Source organism: Cnephaeus nilssonii (assembly GCF_951640355.1).
Source record: "Cnephaeus nilssonii genome assembly, chromosome: 12".
Classification (NCBI taxonomy): domain Eukaryota; kingdom Metazoa; phylum Chordata; class Mammalia; order Chiroptera; family Vespertilionidae; genus Cnephaeus; species Cnephaeus nilssonii.
Genome location: NC_137083.1, coordinates 35,929,748 through 35,951,758, shown reverse-complemented (window position 1 = coordinate 35,951,758; position 22,011 = coordinate 35,929,748). Strand labels below are relative to the sequence as shown.

General features: G+C 34.4%; 1 protein-coding gene across 2 annotated transcripts in view; it reads left to right on the top strand.

Annotated features, from left to right (window-relative positions):
- CD36 (CD36 molecule (CD36 blood group)) overlaps positions 1-22,011 on the top strand; it is a 55,066-nt gene that overhangs the window by 20,661 nt on the left and 12,394 nt on the right. For both annotated transcript variants that reach the window (XM_079786411.1, XM_079786410.1), the window contains exons 2-7: positions 2,202-2,294; positions 2,785-2,978; positions 12,644-12,804; positions 17,408-17,555; positions 17,980-18,159; positions 19,678-19,769. In XM_079786411.1, the coding sequence (XP_079642537.1) occupies positions 2,859-2,978; positions 12,644-12,804; positions 17,408-17,555; positions 17,980-18,159; positions 19,678-19,769 (701 nt within the window). In that variant the 5' untranslated portion in view covers positions 2,202-2,294; positions 2,785-2,858. The remainder of the gene's footprint in view (positions 1-2,201; positions 2,295-2,784; positions 2,979-12,643; positions 12,805-17,407; positions 17,556-17,979; positions 18,160-19,677; positions 19,770-22,011) is intronic.

Genomic DNA, 22,011 nt, shown 5'->3' with positions numbered 1-22,011 from the left:
AACAAAAAGAACCTTATCTGGTCTTAATATCTTTATTTTACACACGAGGAAATTGAGGTATAGTCAGATTAAAAGACTTGCTCATGGTCACCTAGCAAGAGAGTGGCAAATCAGGTTTTGGTTTCATCACAATACATCAGGTTGGATCCCTGCATTTGAGTGCAACTTTAGGTTATAACTTCCAAATAGGAGTTGAGAGATGGTCTATGCAATTGGCTTTCAGTAAGTATTACCTAATAAGCTACCTTGAATATGGTTATTTGTTTATAGTATACTAGAGGCCCGGTGCATGAAATTCAAGCACAGGTAGGGTCCCTAGGCCTGGCCAGCGATCAGGGCTGATCAGGGTCTTCCTTCTGGTTGCTGCCTGGGGCCTTCCTTGGTTCTGCACCCCCCCCCTGGTGGTCAGAACACGTCATAGCAAGTGATCGAACTCCCAGTCTCCTGGTTGAACTCCTGAGGGGACACTTTGCATATTAGGCTTTTATACAAATAGATAAAACAGCAGGATGATTTCTATACTTACCAATTACTATGGTTGTTTACAAGATTATGATTCAAGAAAAGTTTAAGGTGCTATTTAATTATATTTTGCAAGGTAATTCTACTTGATATTATCCAGTCCTATTATAAACTTTAACTAACTTGGTCTATTGCATTATGACAAGCATAGCCAACACCATATGTGGTAGCATGTTGCATGATTTTAGAGGGGAGAGAAAGCTATCTTCACACTCTACCTTCAAGCAATTAATAAAAAGCCAACCCCACTTACTCAGTGACACAAAATCCCACAGGAAAAATGTCACGTGTAGGCTTATGTGTTTTTTCCTTTTATAGTTGAAAAAACACGTGACACTCATGACTCAAACCTCTTAGCCACCAGAACCTCAGTATGAATGAGTTTGTTACATCCTGACTTACCGTGGAAGTATCCTAGGTATAAGGCATATGTAGAGAGAAATCACAATGGATAAGAAGAAGTAAAATAAATAAAATTGCCATGGAAAATTTTTGTAACATTTATCTTTCTCCATTTGGGGGAAAAAAAAAGTCTTATTTTTTTTATTGTCTTACCATTATTTTCTTAGCTATACAAATAATATTTTTGAAAAAATAAATGGTTCCACAGTAGAAATAAATATTAATAAAAATCATAACACTTGTACAACTGTTGCAATAAAACTGTGGAGGAAAATCTGAGACCCTAACAAAATATAATTTTTATTATTACATTTAAAGTGTTGACAAAAATATATTGTGTATGAATCTTTTTTTGTAGCTTATGTTCTGTTGGCATTTATATTTTCCTTGGCCATAGGCATTTTGAAGTAGGGAATGTTTGTTTATAAGCTACAAAGCATTCTGACTTCTCATTAATGTTCGGTCAACCCCACTTTAAAAACACTATTACAGCCCTGCTGGCATGGCATGGCTTGGTTGAGCATTGACCTATGAACCAGGAGGTCATGGTTCCATCCCAGTCAGGGAGGCTCCATCCCCAATAGGGTATGTGTAGGAGGCAGCCAATCAATGTTTCTCTCTCTTCATTGATGTTTCTACATCTCTTTCTCCCTCTTCCTTCCTCTCTGAAATCAATAAAAAATATTTTTAAATGCTGTTACAATCATAATAGCTCAAATGAATGTGGTTTCAAATGTTAGTCAAAAGTAATAGGTTCTTATTAACTTTGTTACAAGAGGAACCACTCATTCCACCAATCATTTTCTTCCAATCTTTATGAAATAAACATATAGTAGAAAGATACCAAAAATTGACTTGGTGAAATACATACTGGCACAAACAAGTTCATTTTAACAGTTGGCATGGATCAGTTGCCCATGACAAAACAAATATTACAAATGAATATGTACAAAAAATTATTTGAGACTAGTAACAAAGTAATGCTTAACTTTAAAACTAGACATCCTTTACATTATATAATCTCTTCAAATTCTTTGCACCTTCAGTCTATCCAAAAGTCAATTATTAACAAGAAAATTGAAAGTAAAGGACATTTCTTTAAAATATTTCAATCTTTTCAACAATTCAAGAAATAATTTAGGCATAAGTTCAACAGTCATGAAAATGGGATTTTCTTTTCATAGCAACGATAATTTTGGTGATATTAGTATTCTAGTATTCATTTTCTAATATTGTATTCCCCCAATTTATCCAATGCTTCTTTTTTGTTTTAACAGATAGCTGACAATGACTAGAAGAATTGATTCTTTCTGAGACGCATCAAATCACTTTCCATAAAATCCATATCTTGCTGTTCATTTGTGAATAAGGTATAGTAAAGAGAACATGTTACCATACTTGCTTAGCTCTTAGATGGAGCAGACATCAGCCCACTCACAGTCAGTTGGAAGGAAAACTCCAGCAGAGCGTGGCAGGCTGTGTTTGAGTGGACAAGCCAGCTAGAGGGTGAGGATGCAACTAAATGTCTCAGGCTGGGGGAAGGTAGATTAGGTGAGAGTACAGTAAGCATGTTCTCCTTAGATAAGATTTCCATGTTAATTATCCATAAAAAAAAATTAGGAGGAGACTTTTTTTAAAATGCTGTCTATGACAATATTTTTAATTTCTACCTCTGGTAGATAGTAAAAAGCAAGAAAGGGGAGGACCTGATCTAGAAAATCAGTTTCTTAAAACAAAAAGAAAAGCACTTGTTTATTGATAACTGGGAAAATAATCTGTTTCATAATGTGTTTTCTTTGTACTTTGATCTGTTTGTATTGATATTTAAGCTTCTGTTTTATGATCTCTTCCTAATGATAGAACCAGAGTTCTTGGAACCCGGGAGTTTAAAAGGAGCAGGTGCCGAACCTTTACTTTTTCCCTGAACAAGAAAAATGGGCTGTGATCGGAACTGTGGGCTCATCACTGGCGCTGTCATTGGTGCAGTGCTGGCTTTGTTTGGTGGTATTCTGATGCCAGTCGGAGACCTGCTTATTGAGAAGACAATTAAAAAGGTACAAGTAGTCAGAAGGATATTTTTTGTCAGTCTGATTCATTCTATCTTCTGTCCCTTATTTGCTTTGGGTGCCTGTTTTATATTTTATGGTAACTGGTAACTTTGTGTCCTCAGTACAAAAGTGATTATGGGCTACCACAACTGTATACAATAGAGGAATGTTCAAAGTACATTTACCATAAATGAATTGCTACCTTAGGTATAAATATTCAAATTCTGATAAAAGCTATTCATAGGTACACAGGTAAGTTGAAATAATTGTTTATGTCTAAAGAGTATGCTTTTGAATAAAAAAGAGGTAAGTGTATAAAAGTAGATGTACCTTGGTTAAAACTGAGAAAAGTAAATGTGTGTGTATAATATATAATATAGAACATATATAATATTAATATATAAATACATAGTATACATAGTCATTTAAACGTAATTAAGTATAATAATGAATCAGAAATTTTTGGTAAAACTGATAACTTTTATTTGGTAAACTGCTGGGGTTTTTTTTATAATATGTGTTATAATATATGGTTGCCATAAGTATTTCCTATTTATAAAGCTTTATGTTTTAGAAAATGCTATGAGAAATGTTACATAGGACATATGCCAGTGTATATGCAACAGCAGAGTAGTTGTAACCTAGTTAGAGTAATTCAATAGATAGGTTTGCACAATAAACTAGAATTAATTTCCCACCTTAGTTCCTTAGCTTCACACTCACCATCTTTAATTGATAGAGAGAGAAAGACTAGGATAAGGACATACAGACCTGGTGGAGTCCTAAACCCAGGATGGCAAATTCAAATGGTTTCAGAAGTTTGGAGACAGAGTAAAAAAGAAAAAAGTGAAGCTGTGAAGAACAGGAGAAAATGAAGAATAGGAACTATTGTGAATGTGAATGTGTGCCCTACCTGAATACATGTATGTTTCTTTTTTCAAAACATAATTCTGGCCAAATAAAACATGTCTGAGTACTGGCCTCAGTTCTCAGCCTGATTAGATGTCAATGGCCCAGACAGAGGGTTAATAAGTACAGTGCACAATTGAGAACAATAATAATTAAATCATAAAATGGGCTATACCTACGAACTCATACTGAAATTTCTGTTACTGCCAAGGCCTTTATCTTCCTCATCCATTTATCTATATTTGACATCTTCCTCTTATGAGGATTACAAATAAATACCATTTAATTTCACAGAAGCATTGACTTAATTGACTAATATGAAGAATTCATTTTAAATCTATTTTCTGATGATGACAATTACTATTTTCTATTTCTTTCTTTAGCTAAAAATTATTAAGTTAAAATAAATAATCTCACTGTACCATTATAGATGCTGTCTTATGGAAAAAATAGGAAATTTTTTAGGTTATAGTTCCTGTACTTGCATGCTATATTTGCTCCATACTAATATTGTGGTTTATGGCTTTTCTATTGCTAACAGATCATAAATCTTAAGCCCTGAGAATTTAATTAAAAATATTATAAATTGAACGTCATCCACTTCTTTGGAATTCCCAACTTTATTGATATTACTTTTGATGTAGTTTGATAGAGACAGATAGGTCTCAGTGAGATGAAGCTTATGTGATTGTGTGAGATGGGATCGCCATTGCTTAATATCCTTACTGCTCTGTCATCTGCACCCCCTCCTGGGTTTCTGGTGGGGAGAGAACAAATGCAGCGTGTGTGCTAACACAGAGACTACAATTTATCTTTTGGAAAAGTCTCCAGAATAGAAATGCCACAATAATCTCCCACTGCAGAGCATTTTAGACCAGGACTATTTTTTCTAATACATAATTGACAATCAGTAACTGATTATTGATCATCATTTATTTAATTCATTCAGTAATAGTAGTACATATAGAACCTTTGTTAGATGGCATACAAACTACTAGTATCTATTTTAATTGTTTAATATTTATCTCATGTTCATAATAGCTAACCATGAGAAAATAACAATTTTGAGACATCAAAATTTGCTTTTGTATAGAGACTAAGAAAGAATAAAATAAAACTTATCTCAACAAATTTATGACTTAACTTGGGGAAAGCATATTGTACACTAAATAGAGAGAGACCTATGAGACTAGTAAATGAATTCTAAAGAGTAGAATATGGAAAAATAAATGCTATTTAGAAAGAGAGCTCTCAGCTCTCAGTGCATTCAAAAACTTTGGGAAGAAAGTGAGATTTGAGTTGGATTTTGAAGTACTATATAATTTTAAAAGTTCAAATAAGGCTACAATAAATGCATGAAAGGGTTGATAAATGCTATGGAAAAAGTTGTGGGAGTGCAATTAAACGGTGTAAAGAAGAAATAAGGAAAATAGAGGATGTGCCAAAAAATATGGGATTAACAAGAGATGATTAGAAAGACAAAAACATGGGGTAAGATTTAAAAAGTTTTGAACATGAGCAGAAGAATATTTAATTAATGATGTTCAAGGCCCGTGGTCGGCAAACTGCGGCTCGCGAGCCACATGCGGCTCTTTGGCCCCTTGAGTGTGGCTCTTCCACAAAATACCACGGCCTGGGTTAGTCTATTTTGAAGAAGTGGCATTAGAAGAAGTTTAAGTTTAAAAAATTTGGCTCTCAAAAGAAATTTCAATCGTTGTACTGATGATATTTGGCTCTGTTGACTAATGAGTTTGCCGACCAGTGTTCTAGGCAATAGTCATTGGTGTATGTTTTATGATAGGTGTGCAGTTAGAAGTTGATATCAAATGGCTAGCATTTATTTAGTGCCACTAAGAGCTTCACATATACTCATTTATTTAATGTTTACAAATATCTATAAGAAGGTATTATTATTTTACCCATTTTACAATCACAAGATCTTAAAAAACACTTGCCAACTCACCTAGCCTAAAGGAGGAGGAGGATTCAGTTTGCAAAACTAGGCAATCAATCTCAGGCAGAAAGTAGATGATACAAGTCTTGTGCTCTAGCTATAGTAGACAGTGTAAGAAGTAAGAAGACAATAAAACAGCAAACCTGGGAAAAGCCTTTCAAGGAGAATTTATGATGACTCTCTTTAGAAAGATCTTTGCACATTCTGTAACAAAAGTCATTGTTCTAGTGTGACAGAGTCCACAGAAAGAAGTGATGGACATGGGATGCAGTGGCAGTTTGGATGGAGGGACTGTTAGGAGAGAGGAGAACAAACTACATATCTAGTCCCGTGACTAAGAGAAATGTTTACCTTAGAAGAATACAACACAGAGGTTTTATTATCAATGGTCTGATATGAACACCAGTGCATATTTCAAATGTCAGAGTTCAGGTGGATTTTATTATTACTACACAGATAAAACTAAACAGTGGATTTGCTTTCCGGAGAATATGACTGTAGAGACAAATGGGCAGAGAGAATACTCTATGACTTGTGCATAATTCAGAGGTAGGAAGACAAAACAGAAAATGGAAAGAAATGATTTTAAATGAAGAAATAAAAACAAAAGAGGGTAATTTGGGGGCAGTTAATAGGAAGCCAACACTCAAGGAAAGAGAATAAAATGTTCTCAGGCAGATAAAAATCAAGAAAATAATGGTTAAAACATGGTCAATATGATTTTGAAAGTATCATTTCAGTAGGATAGGGTAATAAAAGGGGCATGAAATAAAGAAATAGAGTTTTTTCTCTTCTTGTTTTGAAATGAGGATGTACTGTGCAATCCTTTACAAGATACAAGTTATGAATCTAGACTCTGGAAGAAGGAAGAGGTACAAAACTGAAATTTGAGAGAAGAATGAGTTCCCAAAACCTATTAAATGATGGTTTACATTGTATCCCAGCTACATATCCATCAACTAAGGCGATATCAGAATCCCTTCAATGGTCAGGGTCTTTGGTACATTTGTTACTGAGCTTGATTTTTGTCTCACGTTTCTATATAACCATGTTGAATTGACAATTTTAGTCACATTAAGATGCTGGAACTTTTTCTTTGTTTAAATAAGACTGTTCTTTTTCCCCTTTAGTTTACAAAACTATTTTTTTTAACAAGACTGGCATATGTATCTGTTTAGCATATAGTAAGAGTCAAATGGCTGAATTATATACAAACGCAGGAGCCGATGGTCTTACTCCTGCCTCAGGAGCACTTAGGATATTGCTGTTATTTTAGAAATATGTACAAGTTTTTGTCCTGGCCAGTTTTTGTTTACCATTGAAAATCATTGAAAATTATTTTCTTTATTTAATTGACTAATAGCAAATTGGTAAAGTTATTACCTGTATACTAGCACTATTAAAAAAAAAGGATTATTTAGTTGGAAAATATTAATCATGTTATATTGTTGTTATTTATAAAATACTAGAGGCCCTGTGCATGAAATTCATGCACGGCGGGGGGGGGGGGGGGGGGGGGCGGGGTTGTCCCTCAGCCCAGCCTGCACCTTCTCCAATCTGGGATCACTCTCACAATCCAGGACTGCTGGCTCCCAACTGCTCGCCTGCCTGCCTTCCTGATTGCCCCTAACCGCTTCTGCCTGCCAGCCTGATCACCCCCTAACCACTCCCCCTACCAACCTGATTGATGCCTAACTGCTCCCCTGCCAACCTGTTTGCCCCCAACTGCTCTCCCCTGTAGGCCTGGGTCCCCCCCAACTGCCCTTCCCTGCAGGCCTGGTCGCCCCCAACTGCCCTCCCTTGCAGGCCTGGTCCCTCCCAAATGCCCTCCCCTGCAGGCCTGATTGCCCACAACTGCCCTCCCTTGCAGGCCTGGTCCCTCTCAACTGCCCTCCCCTGCTGGCCATCTTGTGGTGGCAATCTTGTGTCCACATGGGAGCAGGATCTTTGACCACATAGGGGCAGGCATCTTGTGTGTTGGAGTGACAGTCAATTTACATATTACTCTTTTATTAGATAGGATTCCTAGTGGATTTGTGTTGAGTCAGCAGGTTTATGTAATCTTGCTAAGTAGACTAAAAGCCAATGGCTCAAGCTGCCACAAATGTGCAAAGCACTTTGGAAAAAGGTCAAAGTTCTGCCACCACTTACAAAAGATAATTTATCACTCCACTTGGTTAATGTTACTTGATAAATGTTTAGTGAATATTGTGTAACATAAGTACTTTTAAATACATTTTAATTTAATTTTCCTAGGATATTAACCATAGAACACCAAGAATGGAATTAAAGTTTTCCTTTTATTTGCCTATTAAAAGACTAATGTTTCAGTTATATCATCATTCAATTATACCATCCTTTTCTTCCTCCAATTCTTGAAAGAATGATCCTTTAGTAGCTTGAAATAAATGCTTTCAGAGAAAGTAAATAATAATTATCTCTGTTCATTAAAATGACTAGGTTTTTTAATCAATAGACCACATTTTAGAAATATAAATTAATTTATATTTATATTAATTTCACATATATGCTTATAATATTTCTACATATAACAAAATAGTTCATACATTTTTTAGCATTTAAAATTTTAAAAATAAATGTCTGAAGTATTAGTTGTTAAAGAAGGTAGAATTTTTTAAAATTTAGTGACAATATCTGAGTACATGAAATAATTTAGAACAAATTTTAAATTAATATAGCAGTTAAAATGGGTTAAACACTAGAAATATTTGCATTTTAACTGCACTAATAAAATCACCTAAAAACAATGTTTCAAGAAATAGCAGGTAAGCATATATAATTTTCTTCCTCCAGCCCAATATAATGTGAACATAACTTAGTTTTCACACCAAATACTAAATCTCTTATTTTAAGTTCCCACATAAATTCTTGGAAGCTAATTTCCTGAATTTTAGAAATATTAAGTTCAATCTGCTTCACTGAATTTTATTCTGGATTTTAATCGATAACTTGATAATCTGAGACTAAGGCCATTTTTTGACTCAATACACACACACACACACACACACACACACATACATATAATGCATATGAAAATGAGAACTATTTTTGAACTTGGGGAAATCACTTGTAACTGGTCCTAACAGAACAAGTTGTGGTAGTGAGTGGGGAGAAAAATATTATTTTTAGTTTCTGCTTTTTAAGGAAGTTTTGATCTCACTGGGGTGAGTATAAATATAAAAACAATTAAATAGCAGAAAAATTAGTTTCATGGGATAGTACATGAGTTATTACCACATGACTTGTTTAGATAGTAAATAATATAAGTGATACCATTAAAGCAGTCTGGGAATAAATTACATTAGCATTTTCCCTCTATAGAGTGGGTAGAATTTGTATAGTAATAATAGCTAATATGTTTATTGAATGCTTGCTATATTCTAACTCTTTTTAAGTGCTCATATTTATAACAAACTATAGAGATAAATTTGACTTTCAAAAATTCTAATTTTATTATTCCCATTTTACCCATCAGAAAACTGAGGTACAAAATAATTTAACCTGCCTGAGTATAAGTGATTAATACATGACCAAACTGAGTCTCAAACTCATAGCATCTTAGATTAATTTTAACCACTTCATTTTATGCTTTGAGGGAAGAAGCCACTGTACTTGGTCAGGGAGAGGGTAGGATAAGGGAATCTAACTCATAGATTACAATCTGCTATACATGATTCTGCCTCTTAGTGTTTTATAATATCCTTGAGAAATGGATATATTTTCTACAACTGTACTGTCCATACTAAACACATAAGAAGACATTAAGGTCATTTTAATAATTACATACACTAAAGTTGTTAGTCATGTAGATGAGTACTGTTTTTCTGCAACAATAATAATCAAGCGAGCATGTGACTAGATAGAAGATATTACTATCACAAGCATCTGCATTCAAGTTATTAAAACAGAATAGAAGTTTCAAAGTCAATGGTTGGAATCCAGCCATTGCTGAGGCTGGGTGGTCTGTACACTTAAAGTCGGAGACAGATACTGATGTGTACATCAACCAAGTCAGAGGATCTCACATTATATTACTTTGTCTGGGCACATAATGATCAGTTTTATACTTCAAATTTAGCCAAGGGTTTGCAAAATAGGCTAGATAGCCCAAATCCAATTTAAAATTCACAAAGGTATAAAATCTTTTGCTCCTTTTAAAAGAAGAACTTGTGACACAGTTAGTCTTGGTGGTCAAAGGGTGTCTATACAATATTCTAATAATACATAGAGTTATGTTAGGATCAGAAGAAATGCATTCCTATTTTGACTGTTTCAATATTTTTGTCTCTGAACAAATCATGACAATATGGAAACTATACAAAATTGTAGTGAAAATACCCAGTTTCTTTATTATCTGCCACTAAATTGTCATATGTCATTGAATCAGATTTCTGTTTTCTCTAGGACCCATTTCTACCTCTGAAAAAAAAAATTGGACAGGTTTAGATGACCCTAAATTTAACAGTTGGCAAATCAAAGCATTCATTTCAATGTTCGCATTTAAAAAGAAAAATATCTTCAGATTAATAATTAAGGCAAAGTGATGTATTGGCCTTTAGAAGAAAGGCATATTAGGTCTTTCAAGATTAAATGCATATGCATTAGGGTGAGGGAGGTATTCTATCCTACCAAGGATATCCCATCATATTCCCTTTTCAATTCCATAAGCATGTATTGATTTTCTTTCATTTAGAACTGAACTAAAATAAGTGGCTTGAGAGGTACATGATAAATAATTGATATTGCATTAGTCCTTAAGATTCTTGAAGTGTGAGAGTAATGTGTACAAACATAGGTTCGTGTGTGTTTTCCTCTCATAGGTCTCTTGAAATGGGTAAATTAATACAGCACGCAGCTTCTATATAGATTTCAGCTTCAGCATCCTCATACATCTTTACATTTAGAAAAATAGCCATGATACATTATCTGCTTGTGATTTTGTCTTAATATGAGGCTTGTTAGTACAGGAATCTAACTTTCTGGGAGAGAATGGGAAGTTTTTCAAGGATAATTGGTTGTGAAAGTAATAGGGCCCACCATCACTTTAGCAGCTCCAATGTATCCAGTGTAAGTGCTTGCAACAGCAAGGATTTTGTAATGGCATTTTTGATTGGTGCCCTGTTCTTCCCCCAAGGAATTGCCTTAGTCTCTGCTTTAAGCAATAAGTAAAGTTTCCTGAAGATATGAAACTCAATTTTACTTTAACCAACTAAGTGCAGAGGTGACAGAAAGTAGCATGGTGTAAAAGAGGACTAGTCTAAGGGTCAGGGCCTAGGATTCTCAGTGTGATTATACTACGATGTGCCTAGGTCAGTGGTCGGCAAACTCATTAGTCAACAGAGCCAAATATCAACGGTACAACGATTGAAATTTCTTTTGAGAGCCAAATTTTTTAAACTTAAACTTCTTCTAACGCCACTTCTTCAAAATAGACTCGCCCAGGCGGTGGTATTTTGTGGAAGAGCCACACTCAAGGGGCCAAAGAGCCGCAGTTTGCTGACCACGGACCTAGGTTATCCTTGGGCCAGCCACCTGGCTTCTCAGAGCCTCAGTACTAGAAAACATGATAATAATGTCCAGTGTCCTTTCTGGAGTCATCATTCTATGAACTGACGCTTCCAGGTGAAGGAAACAAATAGATCCGATTGTGTTCCTATATTTATGGGCCTCTTTAGGTTCGTGTTCTGTGAAATAGTTTTCTTCCTCTTCCTCTAGCACACCAAGGGAAGTTGGAGCTTTCTATCTGGGCATTTTTAACAAGGTTCTTCATTGGAAATACTGCCTGACATGAAATCACCTTTGTTGGCACTAGTTACTATAGCTTCATAGACTTCCGTCCCTGAGAGCAAAAGCCACAGAAGGACACTGGGAGAGCATCTAAAATTCCCTTATTTTACAGATAATGAGATTGACCCTGAGGGGTCTGGTGGCTTTCCACTCAGTCCCACAGCTCCTAAAGAAAGGGGCAGATTTCTAAAATAGGGCTTTCTGGTTCTGCCATTGGTATTTTGTTTGTCCACTACAAAGAGTGTCCACAATGTTTAATGGATTTCACTAAAGAATACTAGGACAACTTCCTTATTTAATCCTTTTATTTAAAACTAGTATCCTAATAATAATGATTTAGACTATTGTAATTTTTGGAAACATGTACTGTTGCGTTATTGCAGATATACTGAGAGTTAGGGGAAGCCATATTGAGCATGATTTTTGAAGTGAGGAGGTCAATTTTGTATTTCTTATTCGGGAGCATTTGTTTTCTTAATTTAATTAACCTTAAGTGATCGTCCCCTGAAGTCTCCAGCTTTTGAAGAAAAGAAAATAGCGTCCATGACCACTAGACTTTTCTCTCAATTTTTCTGTTTTTGCCTCATCAGCCCAACTCACTTATTGCAGGAGAAAAGTTAATGTCTCACCTGATAAGAACTTTTTGGAAGAGCTTTAATACAATTTGCTTAATAAATTGTGTTGTTCCTAACTGCTGCAATATTGCCAAAGGGTCACTGTCGAAGACTTGCCAGTGATTGGCCTTAAGATCAACAGACATGTGTGCAGTATTACACAGAGATCTTTTTTGTAAAAGGTTAACTAAAGAGGTTGCTACGATGGTTTGTTGAAACATTTCTGTTGCAAGTGAGTGGCGAGATTGCAAAGGTTCTCAGGTACCTTTGAGGTACTTGCGCCTGGTCTTTTCCTTGGCTAATTAAAGGTGAAAACACCCAGAAGTGCCCTTATTTACTACAAAGAAATAACCCACGCTTATTTTGTGTCTGTGTGTTTTTTACAGGAAGTTGTCCTTGAAGAAGGTACAACTGCTTTTAAAAACTGGGTTAAAACAGGCACAGAAGTTTACAGACAGTTTTGGATCTTTGATGTACAAAATGCAGAGGAAGTGACACTCAACAGCACAAATGTCAAGGTTAAGCAAGTAGGTCCTTATACATACAGGTGAGTCCCCTCTACTAAGTGCCACCCTTTCCTTGACCATATGTATTTCTGAAAAGGCTTCCATATGATAAATGCCATTGATTTGAAAGGTACTTATATTATCTTGTCAATCGTATCCATTGAAATATTTTGTTTATAGCTGTATAGAATCCTGATCTAAGGACGTATTGGTTATCAGAAATATCTATTTAGGTTTAAATAGACTAGCATCAATTAACTCCTACGTTTAAGAAGTTGCAGGTGTTTTACACTTGTGGAATATATTCCTCATGACTCTGAGATATGTGTGATCTATAGAAAAAGGTATCTATCAGAATTTTAAAAACTAGACTATTTTAACATTTTAAGATTGAATGTGGAGATTACATCAGTGGTTCTCAAAGTGTGGTCCCTAGGCTGGCAGCATCAGCATCACACTGGGAACTTGGTAAAAATGCAAATTCTCAGACTCTACCCCAGACCAAGTCAATCAGAGACTCTTGTGTTAGAAACCAAAAATAAGTTTTACAAACCTCTCTGGGTGATGCCAATACACACTCAAATTTGAAAACCACAACATTAAACTGGTTTTACACAACTGCAGTACCTACTAAGGTTTTCTATTCAAACTAATTTCCAGATCAAATGGGGGTTTCTATTTATTCAGTAGACTCATTACTACATCTTTTCCAGTACTGAGACTGAATATGCTAGAACTTTATCCTACATTTCCTAATAACTTAACATGATTTGGAATGGTATCTTGGACTATTAAAACTAAGAGGGGAAATAATAGCCAGAACTTTTCATCTTGTAATTAAACAAAACTAATATCAGGGGATGTGGTAGGATTTGTTCATGTTCATACAGACCTAGGAACTGGTAACTCCTAGATTTTTGTATGTTTTCCCCTACTTAAGTTATAGACTATGTCTTTTTACTCACTATCAAAGTAAGAAAAAAAACAGATTGAGCTGTTACAAACACTAACCTTAACCAAGGATTAGGCATATATTAACGAGATCCATTTGGAAACATAATTAAATTCTGCTGTATCATTTGATATACAAATGTGTGATTTTTTTTTAAGGATTATAACTAGTTACATACCATGATCAATTCTTACCACAAATATATATTTTTAATGATTTTTAAATAATTTATAGTTTTAGTATCTTTTTTATTTTAGATCATCTATAATTGTATATTTTTTCTCTCCACATATTATTATATTTCTATATTAACAACTCACACTCAAAATATAATGAAATACTGATACTTGTGAAGATAGTGCCTGTTGCAATAGCACATGATGTATAGAAAGCCATGGTGCCCGTTGTGTCCTAGCAATTATTCCATGTCTCCTGTGTCTGTGCACATGTCTGTAACCATTTACAACTCTGTCCAAGAAGACTTGATTTTCATTGTTACAAAACAAACAAACAAACAAGCTTACTTTAGAAAGAATATTCATTTTATTCATGCTCTTATAGTTTTGTGTTATTATCAAAAGCCTATATGAATATCTTGTTTCAAAAAATGTTGCAGATATGATATATACCTATGAAAATCTAGAAGTCACATGTGACCAAATGAATATCGAAGCACATTGCCTAAAAATCATAATCTGATTAATTGAATGCATGTGAGGAAAGAGAATAGTTGTTAGTATTTGAAAATTTATAGTTTCTGTTTAAATTTTTGTTTGTGAGGAGGTTATGTTTGCTTGCTTTTTACTTTATGGAGAATGTCATGAAACATTAACATAAAATTGAATCTAGTCCTAGCCCTACTCTGATAGGTGACAAGTAATATATATTTCATTCTTAGAGGCGCTAACCTCTAAAGAACAAAAAGGCGTGGGTTAGATACACTCGATTCATTTGAAGAGGCAATGATGGGAGTGTTGGAGGAAACAAGTTGGATTTGCAGCTAATGTTTATAAACAATAAATTTCTACTTACGTAACAATTGTCAACAAAAGAAACAGTCAAACCCGTGAAGAATTTTTGTGAGTTTTTTTGAGCCTAATTGTTGCCAACGGCTGGGGAGCAAAATTTCAACGGATTGAGATAATGCTCCTGAGAATGGCAGTTGTGCATCTTATTTTATACATCACAATCAAAAGAGATGCCACAAGTGGTTTCCATGAAATCCATTGGTGATCATTTAGGGGGGTGGGAGAAAGCAGAGCTGGAAACCTCTGGGATTGGATGAAAAGTAAAACGATAGACACATCTTTTACATAGGTGGGTACAGGATAGTTAACAGTCAATAATTAATAAAACAATGAGAGGATTTATGGTCTCTGTCCTAGTGTACTGGTTGTGCCCTGTGAGGTCTGGGCAAAGGGGAGTTACCCTGACATTCCAAAGGAATGTTATCAGATGCAAAAGACAATAGGCAGGCTTAGTTAAGGTAAATATTGACCTTTGTCAGGGAAGATACCGGCCTAGGACATGACTGCCCACCATAAACTGCTTTTAGCTAAAGAAGGTTTAATTTCAGATCCATCCTTTGTGGTTACTTTAGGTCTCTGAGTTTACAAGAGAGACCATGCAGGCATTCACTGAGCTAGTCAGGTTAGCATGTGGCTGCTTTTCATCCACACAATGTTAAAGGGATTTTTGATCATGTTGGGGTCATCCTGTCTCACAAATGTCACCATAATTGAGTCATTAGTGTCTGCTGGCATGCCTTAAATAATGGGAAACTACCTTTCAGAAAAAGTTAATAGCTTGAGAATCTTACATATGTTGAAGCTACCACCCCATAAATGATGCTCTGAATCCAGGTGAAATTGGAAGTGTAGGAGGGTATTCTGTCTCAAACAGAACCACAGGCTTATTTGGCTGATGGCTGCTTAAGTGACTTTGATAAAATTTTTATTGATAAGGTATGACAGGGTTCAAAGCATAAAATTTCCAGGATTGAGATCTTAATAGCATTTATTCCAACATTCACCATCTCTATGGCTCTATGAATATTTAGTAAATCCTTCAGAATACTCTCAAATCTCAAACATATAGAATGTTTGAGTTACTTTGTTTTTGCAGGAAGACAAAGAAAGCAGTCTTGGGAAAAATATAAGGCAGATTACTCCCTTTGACATTCTTAACCAACACTTTCCAAAAACCTGCCTACATTCTAAATTGTTCTTTTTTTAAAAAGCACATTCTATTAACAGGCCTCAATTAAAGAATTTTTCTCAGTGAGTGCCATCTACTGGTATAATGTTGTAAGTACAATTTAAATAAGCTAGAATTGAGGTCACAATTTTATACCTATTATTTCAACTTTAAATGTAAATAATATGTAATATAATTTTAAATTTACATCTATGTAAGAGAAAATAGTAAATGAGTAGTAATAAACTGTCCTGGGTGCTGATTTAGATTTGTATGTTCTTTGTATGCCTTTAGTACTCCAATAAGAATAAATAATAAAGCTTTGATTAAATGATATTAAAAATAAAATCTTTTTCTAGATGATTGGGAGGTCTCTTTTGAAATAATGTGAGCCATTAATTAATTTGTTCATTCAAAAATATTTATGGAGAACTCACCATGCACCAGGCACTGAGCTGGAGGGACAAAACACTCATAATCCATACCCTACAGAAATTTACATTTTTATTATACCTGAGTGACAAGTATTGCTTTTTACATTTCAATTCCATGTTTTTTCAGTCTTTACCTTAGTTATCTATTCACCTTACATCATAAACATTAAAATATATTCTAGTGCAACAAATGATGTGTCCATTATTTCATCTCAGTGAATATCTTGTACTTGCCAAGATTTTTCTCCACAGTAATCACCCTTCAATACATCCCTAAAATGTAGTTGATACCATGAAACTAGATTTGGTAGAGCCAATGAATACTGGTTTAATGCTAGTCAGGATTCAATATATGGGAAAGGGAGGGAAATTAGTCTGTAAAAGTAAATTATATTCCATTAGTTATCTTTATTCTCATTGAAGCACTGAAAAATATGGAACAGCCGGTGCTGGATAGATTATGTATTTTGAGCATTCTTTCTAAGACAATGTGTCCTTAATATTCTCCTGCTTAAGCCTTTCTCCTGTCCCTCCTTACCCTAAGGAGAAAGGCTAAACATTTGAGAGGGGGATATAAGCCTTTATGTTTGAGATCTTGCTTATTTCCTACCACTCTCCTTACTCTCTCACTTTATAATCCAACCAAATTCTACCATTTGCATTTCTAAAAATACACCAGATTCTTACCTTCTATGTGCCACTTTCAAACCTGTTTTCCCTAACTAAACTTCTTTTTGTAATTCAGACCACTTACGTGGAATTGCTACAAAATGTGTCTTGACCCTTATCTCCACCATGACCACCCCAAGCCTAGATTTGTATCTGTTCTGTTTTAACCATGAACTCTGTAAACTCCTGAAATAACACATATTAGGATGTGCAAATGTAAGACCCCTTTCTCTAATTTGCTAGAGAACCAGCATTGGCTTATGCCGATGGTTTAGCATAATTTCTGACACATTCTATATATTCAAAAATATTCGTTGTATGAATGAATGGCCTTTGAGACCTAACTTGCACTTGACACAATATTTTTTCATTTTATTTACTTCTGTATTTCAGAGTTCGTTATCTCGCCAAGGAAAACATAACCCATGACTCTCTGAGCAACACAGTCTCCTTTGTACAGCCCAATGGTGCCATCTTTGAACCTTCCCTGTCAGTTGGATCAGAGAATGACACTTTCACTGTTCTCAATCTGGCTGTCGCTGTGAGTAGACAAACAAAATGATGTGTTTTGAAATGCTCTAGAATCCACTATAATTAATCTCATGATTAGAACTCTCACTAGATACTATTTATTCTGCTCCTATGTCCTTATTTGAATAGAGTTTTGGTCATTAGGAAAGATGAAAAAAAATCAACTGAATTGGAAGACCACTTCAAGTGTATCATTGGAAAAAAATAGGACTTAATTTTAAAAGACCTCTTCTTGTTGTTGAAACTGAGGCACTCAGATGTGCTTATCTAGGGATTAGAAAAATTATACTTTAAGTTCTGGAAAGATATGGCAGTAATTTTAGAAAAATAGTTTTAAAATTTTTTTATTAAAATTAATTCATATTTAATCCATTTATTTGTTTAATATTTAATACTACAAATGGTGTCTTACACAGTTTTGTTTTGTTTTGTAGGCTGCAGCCCATCTCTATCCAAATCCATTTGTTCAAGTGTTACTCAATTCACTTATCAAAAAGTCAAAGTCATCTCTGTTTCAAAGGAGAACTGTGAAAGAACTATTGTGGGGCTATAAGGATCCATTCTTGAGTTTGGTACCATACCCAATTTCATCAACAGTTGGTGTGTTTTATCCTGTGAGTACCAAATATAAATGTTGATATTGTTATACTTTAATTGGATAAATAAAATGGCATTGGAAATCTATAATTTTATAATTTAGTGTGTTATTATCTGGGAATATATATTCTAATTTTTCAAAATCTTTTATTTCACATGCTTCAGCTTTTCAAGTTTATAAAATTTACTTATATAAATTTAACAATTAAATTTTTAATTAAGAAGATATTTAATCAGGATTTCTTTTTTTATAAATATACAATTTGTCTAAAATTGAGTTATACACTGGTAAGGCTTTGAACACTATTTTCAGTTTTGACTTACCTTCTCAGAAAATCAAGTTTAATGTCAACATTTTAATTGTGTTAAATGTATTAGTTCTATCATTCCTCCTTCTCTAGACCTCTTACAAAGTGTTTTAATGTAAATTTAAAGCTTAAATTTACACACACGACACTGATAAATTAGCAATGTCTTATTTTTATGGAGTTTATTAATAAGAATTTCTAGTGGTCTATAAATGAAATGACAGTTTGAAGATTAGGGAAAATGTGAACTTAGTGATAGACTTAACTATAGCTCAATGTTTTGAATTATGAATAAGACAAGTTGACCCTTGAATTGGAATTTTGACAATGATTTGACACTCTATGTGTTATTAGTTATATTCTCCAGTTCATTGTTGTTATTTTACTTTTAGAAAGTGTTCATGATTGCAACATTATCAATTAAGTATCAATGTAGAGAGCCTAAGGGATCAGAAATTCAGTTATTATTTTTTAAAATCTTTATTGTTGAAAGTATTACATATGTCCTCTTTTCCCCCATTGACCAATTATTATTACTATTATTCTCATATATTTTTATTGATTTCAGAGAGGGAGAGAGAGATAGAAACATCAATGATGAGACAGAATCATTGATTGGCTGCCTCTTGCACGCCCCACACAGGATCAAATCTGCAACCTGGGCATGTGCCCTGATTGGGAATTGAATCATGACATCCTGGTTCATAGGTCAACTCTCAACTACTGAGAGATAGCGGCAAGGCCCAGTTATTATTTTTTAACTCAAATACTTGGGTAATTTTGTTTTTAGTTTTGTATACCTAGTTTTAGGTAACCACTTACTAAAGATCATAATATTTAGAATACCTCTAGAAATCTGTCATTGTTCTCATAGATTTTGTTCAATATCTTCTCACATCAATATAATAGGAATAGTAATCCAAACTGTTTTACTGGCTTAATTATGAAAAAGAACACTAGAGTCTGGGTTATATCAACTTCTGATATGTTTTCTTCCTTTGTCTCAGCATCTAGCACTTATTTCTTGGAACCTTTTATATTCTATCTTTTTAACGTGTTAAAGAACAACAGTTTTAAAACTTCATGGCCTATATATTTTAAATCATATAAAATAATTATGAATAACCAGTCTTTGAGAAATGCAAAAATGAGTTAATTACATATTTTATAACTTGGAGAGTATGAATTGTTCTAGAAATAATTGTTTCTTGGTACATGTATTTTCAGTACAATGATACTGCAGATGGAGTTTATAGAGTTTACAGTGGAAAAGACGATGTAAGCAAAGTTGCCATAATTGACACTTATAAAGATAAAAAGTAAGTATTCAGGTAAAGTGCGTGTGTGTGTGTGTGTGTGTGTGTGTGTGTGTGTGTGTGTGTTACCAGGTTACTCTAAAGCAGGTGTTGCATAGACACCCACCTCTGCAACAGATCTGCCTCTATCTCAGCTCCAAGAATTCCTGTCCTACAAAGCATTAACCCTTTATTTATGAAAGCTGGTTATACTAGTGCCTCAGTGCTGAAAAGCAGCCCCAGGTTCTCTTACATGAAGAAATCCAAAGGGACTGTTTTCATTTCTGCTGTGTAACCAGCATTACAGTGTCCCATCCAATTAGATAACCACAAAATGAAAAGAGAGAAAATCAATGCACCAACTGATCATCTAGGAGATACACAAATATGTTTTACTGGCTTTTTAAACTTGTTTATGGAGCATATCAAATAAAAATATTCATTCCATTGACATGACCTAATGTGTCTATAAAGATAAAAGCTTAATGAATCCATGCTAACACTCCCATGACTTGCCCCTTCAAAAACTTCTTGAAATAATTTCTATATATGATAGCTCAGCTTTTTAAAAATTCTTATCAATGAAAATATCAAATGTTTTTATATTTTAAGTAGTTTGTTATATTTCAAATAGTTTTAAAATTTGCATATTAAACTTGGAAATAAAGAGCATGTTTCTTTTGAAGTAGTAATAGAATGTGATATGTTCATATCGCCAGCCATGATTTTCTTTCTTTTCCTAGCTCCTGCCTATTCAACTGAGGTATAGGAAATTTATCATATGAGTAAAATAGGAAGAGCCCTAATACATTTCAGGGCAGAAAACCTTTCTTCTCCTTGATGTTAATAAATATGCTTTAGGCCACTTGCTTTCCGAAAAAGATCAAAGTATTCAAAATAGAAAGAGCCCTGGCCAGGTGGCTTATTTGGTTGGAGTATCCTCCCATACACCAAAAGGTGGTGAGTTCGATTCCTTGTCAGGACACACGCCCAGGTTAGGGTTCCATCCCTGGTCAAGGAACATGCAGGAGGCAGCAGATCAATGTTTCTCTCATCTCTCTCTCTCTCTCTCTCTCTCTCTCTCTCTCTCTCTCTCTCTCTCTCTCTCTCTCTCTCTCTCTCTCTCTCTCTCTCTCTCTCTCTCTCTGTCAAAAATATTGAAAGAGATAAAATGTTTTTATTAATATAACTAACCATTTCCTCACACCTGAGTCCCTGTGGAAGAATTGACAACAGTTGAGTATTCACTACTGTGGTACTTTTTCTTCTACAGAGTCCATAGTTACATGTTTTTATAGAGAAGTTTAGTGGAGGAAAACAAATACTTCTAAATGATCATTTAAAGGGAAATCACATCATGGTTTATATATCGAAGAACATGAACATTTCCTCTATTTCAGTATTACAGAGAGATTTTGAGGAGAGTTGCTAAGTGCTCCTAGTTAGAGTAAATTTCAAGATTATAATAAGGTTAATGTAACTGATCTTAGCAACACTGAGCGTGATTAACAGCTTATTCTGTTTCTAAAAAGAAGCATCAACATGCATTGATATCTCACTGGATGATATATTAAGAATAAGAAAAAGTTTTTCTATCACCAAAAAGTGGCTGAGGATACAGAGAAACTATTACCACTATGTTTTTTTAGTGTGTGTGTGTGTGTGTGTGTGTGTGTGTGTGTGTGTGTGTGTGTTTATGTCTTGTCTAGACAGGAGAGCATAAATTAATAAACTCAGCCCTATTTTAATGCCAGATCATGCAAGAACTAAAAGGGAGGTTATAAATTGGTTAACTACATGTTTCCAATCGCTATTAATCAAGCATCTGCTTCTCTTTCTTTCCTCGCCCCCCACCCCCAATTACCCTCTTTTCTCATACTGAGCTCACATCAGTTACCCACTGAATATTTTTCTTCTATTCAGTTTGAGTACTCAACATATTACCAAATAATTTATTTCTCCAATTGGAAAAATATATCCCCTAGGCAGAGATCTAAATTTCTGGTCAACGTTTTTCAATTTCCTTTTTTCAGACTGGTGTCTATTCCAAATTGTTTCTATGTAAACAGTTTTATTTTGTAATCTGGTTACTTAATGGTGTCAGGCACTTAATTTATTTCAACAAGATGAAAGCTTCAAAGAAAATATGAACTGAAGGAGTTACAACATTTCTTGAATTTAGCATTTGTCATGTCTAATCTTTATTTTAGTGGTATTGCATCATAATAGACAAAGTAACATAAGAAAGGTGTTCTTGAAATGAGAA